The 5,948-nt window shown below is 31.9% G+C and overlaps 1 protein-coding gene across 1 annotated transcript; it reads left to right on the plus strand.

The window, feature by feature from the left end:
* Positions 1-3,707: 3,707 nt before the first annotated feature.
* On the plus strand, positions 3,708-4,265 carry LOC148562266 (uncharacterized; the record flags this gene model as incomplete). Its single annotated transcript, XM_088490845.1, has 1 exon — positions 3,708-4,265. A coding segment is annotated over one exon (558 nt), but the record flags the coding sequence as incomplete, so codon positions are not given.
* Between the last annotated feature and the right edge of the window lie 1,683 nt (positions 4,266-5,948).

The following is a 5,948-nucleotide window of genomic DNA, read 5'->3' on the forward strand; positions in this document are numbered from 1 at the left end:
GATAAATAAGAACAGGAATTAGGAACTTGAATCTTAAGTTACCTATGATGGCAGTGACGGTGGAGCTGTGTGGTGGTGGTGGCAGTGAATCTGGATAGCGGAGAGTAGAGAGGGAAGGGGAAGGGAGGTGCGGTGGTGATGCTGGAAGTGGGAGGAACACGACGACGACGACCACCACCACCACCTCCCCGACGACGACGAAAAACAAGAGGCGAGGGCGAGGTCTAGGTGTTGTGAGGCAAGGCAAGGCAAGACGAGGCGAGGGCAAGGCGAGGTGATGAATCCACATTTCATGGTATTTATTTGCTCTATTTTGGTGGATTTTATCAACTTCTCCTACAGTTATCCATTGAAATAGCATAGTTTCATGAGTTCTTCCTAAATTGTGCTTGAAAGTGAAAACATGCTTTTTAGGCCTTTTAATTGTTAAATTTTATTCACTTTAATTTCGTATTATGCCTTAATTTGTTTGTTGAGTGATTTCAGGTTTCCAAGACAAGTATAGGTTAAAGAAGTGAGGGAAAGAGCATGCAAAAGGGAAGAAACTATGAAGAAATGGAGTTTGGAAGTTCCAGCACCCATGCGTATGCACAAGTATGCCTGCATACGCACAAGAGGGATTTGCGAGCAACGCGTACGCGTGGATGGATTTTTGCCAGGCGACGCGTACGCGTGACCGACGCGTACGCGTGACCCGAATCACGTGAGCTCATTAATGCAAATCGCTGGGGGCGATTTTTGGGCCTCCAGAACCCAGTCCAATACTGAAACTATTTCAACCCTAATTCAAGTGGAAACAAGGGGGGGCATTTAGGTTTAGCTTTTGTTATGTTCTTCTCTTAGTTTCTAGAGAGAGAAGCTCCCCTCTCTCTCTAGAATTAGGGTTTTAGCTTAGTTTCTTTTTAATTTCAGCACTTTAATTCTTGTTTTAATGTTGTTTCCTTTATGTTTTCTTACTCTCTTGTCTTTATCTTCTTAATTTCTCTTGTTATTTCCTTTATTTTGCTATTTTTATGTTCATGGATACTCTTGTTAACTTTAATTTTAATTAATGCAATTTATGTTTTCATGTCATTTATGGCTTTCTTTAATTGTTATTGTCATTTCTTTGCTTTTGGTATTTTAGAATTTATTTTTAATGCAGTTGAATATTATATTATTTTCATGCACACCAAGTGTTTGATAAAATGATTGGCTTAGTTTTCACTTAGTTTTTCCTCACTCTTGGTTTGGAATTGATGACTTTGGTGTTCCTTGAGTCATTGATATCCATTCTTGTTGGATACATTAGAGTACTTAGTTGATTTGGTCTCCATTGACTCTATGTGACCTTTAGTGTTGGCATAGGACTTATGGATTGAAATTAGCTATGTCTATTTGACTTATCTTCGATATAAGGTTGACTAAGTAGGATTAACTCTTCATAATCATCATGTATTTATTGTCAATGGCTAGGATAGGTAGCCTTAGCTCTCAATTACTTGCCAAGATGTTTTCTTGCATTTGAAGTTTCCTTTCCTTGCATTTAATTGCTCTGACTTCTATTGCTTTGATGTTAATTTCTTGCATGTTTAGTTTTCACACCCTTGGTTGAGAAATTGGATGTGTGGGTGGAATTGAGTTGTGGATGTCCATTCTGCATTGTGTGAGAATGGTTAATTGGTTTGGTTTCCATTGACGCTAGTCTTTCACTAAGTAATTAGTGAGGTGACTAGGACTTATAGATTGAGATCAATTATGCCCTTTTGACTATTTCTCAAGTAGGATTGTCTAATAGGGAATAATTTCACATAATTGCCATGTTTGTGGTCCACAACTAGGATAGAAAACCTAGATTACCCACACTACAAGAAAATGGAACATTTGTAACAAAAAATTTGTATCAAATTTAAAATTGTTACAAATTATGATTTTTTTGTAACAATAATTAGTTATTGTTACAAAACATTTGAATATTTTGTAACAACGTGATTTCTTTTGTTACAAATTATGTTGTTCGTATCGAATTGTTATTTTGTTACAAAATATTATAATGTTTTGTAACAAAAGATTTTATTGTTGCAAAAGTTTAAAACATTTTGTAACAAAATATCTATTTGATTCAAAAGCTCTAAATATTTTGTAACAAAATTAATTTGTCACAAAATACAATATTTTTGTAACAAGTTATTTATTTGCCACAAAATTCAAAGATTTTCTGTAACTAATAAAAAATGTTGTTTCAACATATTAAATGTAAAACTTCAAATTTTTAAAAATTAACATAATGAGTTATTTATGATTTATTATATTTATTTAAGATTTTATATTCAAAAATTTATTTTATTAAAAATATTTAAGTCAATTTAATGATACTTTGAGTTTAAAATTACGTTAAAAATTAAATAATAAGTTATTTATAATTTATTATATTTATTCAAAATAAATTTTTAGAGATTTATATATTAAACGAGTTTTTTCTTATTTATAATTTAAAGTTTTAGTAATTGTAAAAAATATAAAAATTTTATATAATTTAATTTAAATATTTAAAATTTTTGAATTTAATACTTTAAATTTTATGAATAAAAAAATTAACTTGATTATCTCCAATTTTATCTTAATTAGTATTTATTTAAAAATAATTATAAATTAATAATAAAATAATATTTCAAGAATAATTAATTTAATTACTCTAATTCTTAAAATTAGGATATTTATTTAAAAATAATTTAAGAATTTATAATTAAATAATATCTTTATATAATTATTTTTAAATTAAAATTAATTTACAATTATTATATTACCCTTATTTTTTATTAAAATAACAAGAATTTTCGTAACTAAAAAAATTTATTTTAAAATATTTAAATCTTTAACATAATTTTATTTTGTTTTAAAAATTTAATTTTTTAAAATATTATTTGTATTAATTAATTATTTTTATAAAAAATTTAAGATTAAATGATTAATTTTTAAAAATGGTATATATTATTTTATATTTTTTTTATAAAACTAATATATAATTTTTACTAATTGTAATTCTCACTTTCACTCTTCATTCTACCGCTTGTTGGGTCACCCTCCTTCTCTCTCTCTCTCTCTCTCTTTTTATACTAAAGATAGAAAGACTCGAACGCGCATCTTTTAGATGAGTATGAGAAGACTATACCATTTGAGTTATAATTCATTGGTGGTCACCTTCCTTCTCTTATTTAAAATAAATTTATAACAAATATTATTTTTTATTTTATTACCACTCTAAAATTTAACATATTTTTACATTTAAATAAATTTTTAAAAACTTCCTTAAAAATAAAATATAAAATTTTGATTTTTTTCTTCTCTCTACTAAAATCCTAAACCCATCATAACTCAACACTCATTATTAAACCGGTAAAATCTCTAATTGTTAAAAAATAAATAATAAATTTTTATGAGTTATTATAGTTATTCATAATTTTATTTTCAAAAAATTATTTATCAAAAAATAATTAAATCAAAGTGATAAAATTAATTATTTAATTAAAATTACTAAATTTTAATTTATCCAAAAATTTCTAATTTTACATTTTTTCCAAAAACAATCCCTAATTCTCAAATTAAAAATTCTAACTCTAATTTTATCCTAACCCTATCCACACTCACTCACTCACTTTAACCCTAAACCCTTCCAACCGCCACACTCTCTTTCCCCAAATTCACACACACAACACAAACACAACACAAAAACACACGCACAGCAAGAGAAAGGGAAAAACGGAGAGAGAAAGAAAGGAAAAGAAAGGGGGAAGCTGGAATCAGAGAGAAAGAGAAGGAGAGGGGGAAGAGGGAGGACAGCGCCGGCGGGCATCACTGCCGCCGCGCCGTCGTGTCGCCGTCAGGAAGGAGGAGACGTTGAGCGAGAGGAAGAGCTCCACGAGGAAGGAGAGCCGCTGTGCCTCTATCGCCGCCGTCAGTTCGCGTTCTTCTGTCGCCGAGGGAAGTCGCCGCCGTCATCGTCTTCATCGCGAGCGGGTTGTTGCCAGCTTCCACCGCCGTCGCATCTCCCATCACGGACGACGCTGAGGACGCACAGGAGAGACAAATGCATGGAGATTGGAAGACGGAGGAAAAACGAGGAGGCGTTGTTCGCCCTGCTGTGCCCAGTCGCCGTTTGTGGAGTCACCGTCGTTGCCGCTGTTAGGGGTTGCGTCATTGAGCCCCTGTCACCGGAAAACAGCACTGCCTCGCCGGGATTCACTACCGGTAAGGGCGTTCTCCCCTCTGATTTTGATTTCCTTTAATTTTTGGGAATATTGTTGTCATTGATTTCCGTCAGGAGCTTCGGATAGGAGGGAAGGGCAAGCTCAAGGGAGTTGAGGAGCAGCTAAGATTGCTTAGGAGCTCTGTTGTCATAACCAAAAAATTTTCAGCCACTAAGATAACTTGTTTTATAGAGGTATGCAAATTTGTCTTGTTTTGTTTAGATGGATGCATGTGGTAGTGGAATTGAGGTGAGTGGCTTATGAACTTTAGAATGTGACCATTAATGAGTTTCCAAGATCTGTTAAAAAAATGGTAGTCAACTTTCTAAGTGTATAAAACTCCCAAATCGCAATTGCTTTTCACTTGGAACCAATTTTAGAACTCATGAATTTCATATGCAGTATTGAAAGAATAAGCAAAATTTTCTGCATTTATTTGTTTGTTATCTATAGATTTATTAAGGAACGAAAAGAAAAGGATCCAGATGTTGAGATTGTAGTTGCTTATTGAGTTCTACTTTCTATTAAGAAATTGACCATAAGGGGGATATTTGTGTTTCTTATTGAGTTCTACTTTCTATTGTTAGTTGCATCTCTAATTTCTTTATTCTCTTTTCTTATGCAGCCATACCCATATTTGCATATCTGCAACAAGGATTTTCCATCGGGTATATGTCTCTCATAGAATGCTTTAATCTGTGTGTCTATGTATATATGTTCTCTAAGCAACTTCTGCAAAAATCATTTATTGGAGTTTGGAATTATTTAGTTTTTGCAATTGGACTTTGTTCAGCAATTTCTTTAAACGAGTACCATAGGAGGAGCATTCGATTATTGGATTTTGACAAATGAGTGAGGTATTTGGAGGCAGCAGGAAATAGCGTATTTCTTTTTGTCAATGTTTCAAGAAAAACACTGATGATGGTACTTCTGTATTATTTTATGGAACAGTTATCTACAACTAGCACTTGACTATATGGTCTTTCTTATTTAATTCATTTGTTTGGTTTAATTTGTTGAAATTGAAACATAACAAAACGGGTACCATACTTCGTACTTTTTCTCTCAATACTTTGTATGTAAATTTGTCTTGTTTTGTTTAGATGGATGCTTGTGGTAGAAAATGTTATGTGATCATAACAAACCGCAATTGTTTTCACTTGGAACCAATATGAGTAGTTTGGTTTATGAGCCTAGTTGTCCCTTGTGAAGTTTCAAGTCATTTGGTTCAATAGATAAAATTGTATGATTTTTGAAATAAGCTTTTTGTGCAAAAATTATGTAAAAATTAATAAATTTGTACATTCTTGTTTTAATTGTAGTATGAAGTTAAAAACCCTAGTAATTCACCATAAACTTATAGTTATATGATAATTTTTATATGAATTTACTAAGTGATTGCACTTTCTAGCCTTTTTATTGTGGCACCCTATTGTAGTAGCAACTTGTGAAATTCCTATAAAGTTTCATATTAACCTGATTGAGTTGGAACCAAATCTGGTATAAGAATGTGATCCATAGAGCATCCACACTAGAGTTTGGAACATAAGAAGCACTCTGTGAATTTTTTAAAATTTTGAGAAGTAGGGTTGTACTTTGAAATATTATTGATTTGATTTGAATTTAAGCTAGTGTTTTTTGGTTGGTGAACTTTTCAGGTGTTTGGCACTTGTGTGGTACTTATTAGAAGTTTCTCCATGAGAAAGGAGCTCGATGGATATG

The sequence above is a fragment of the Arachis ipaensis genome, chromosome B6, assembly GCF_059453495.1.
Source record: "Arachis ipaensis isolate K30076 ecotype BB chromosome B6, ASM5945349v1, whole genome shotgun sequence".
Lineage (NCBI taxonomy): Eukaryota > Viridiplantae > Streptophyta > Magnoliopsida > Fabales > Fabaceae > Arachis > Arachis ipaensis.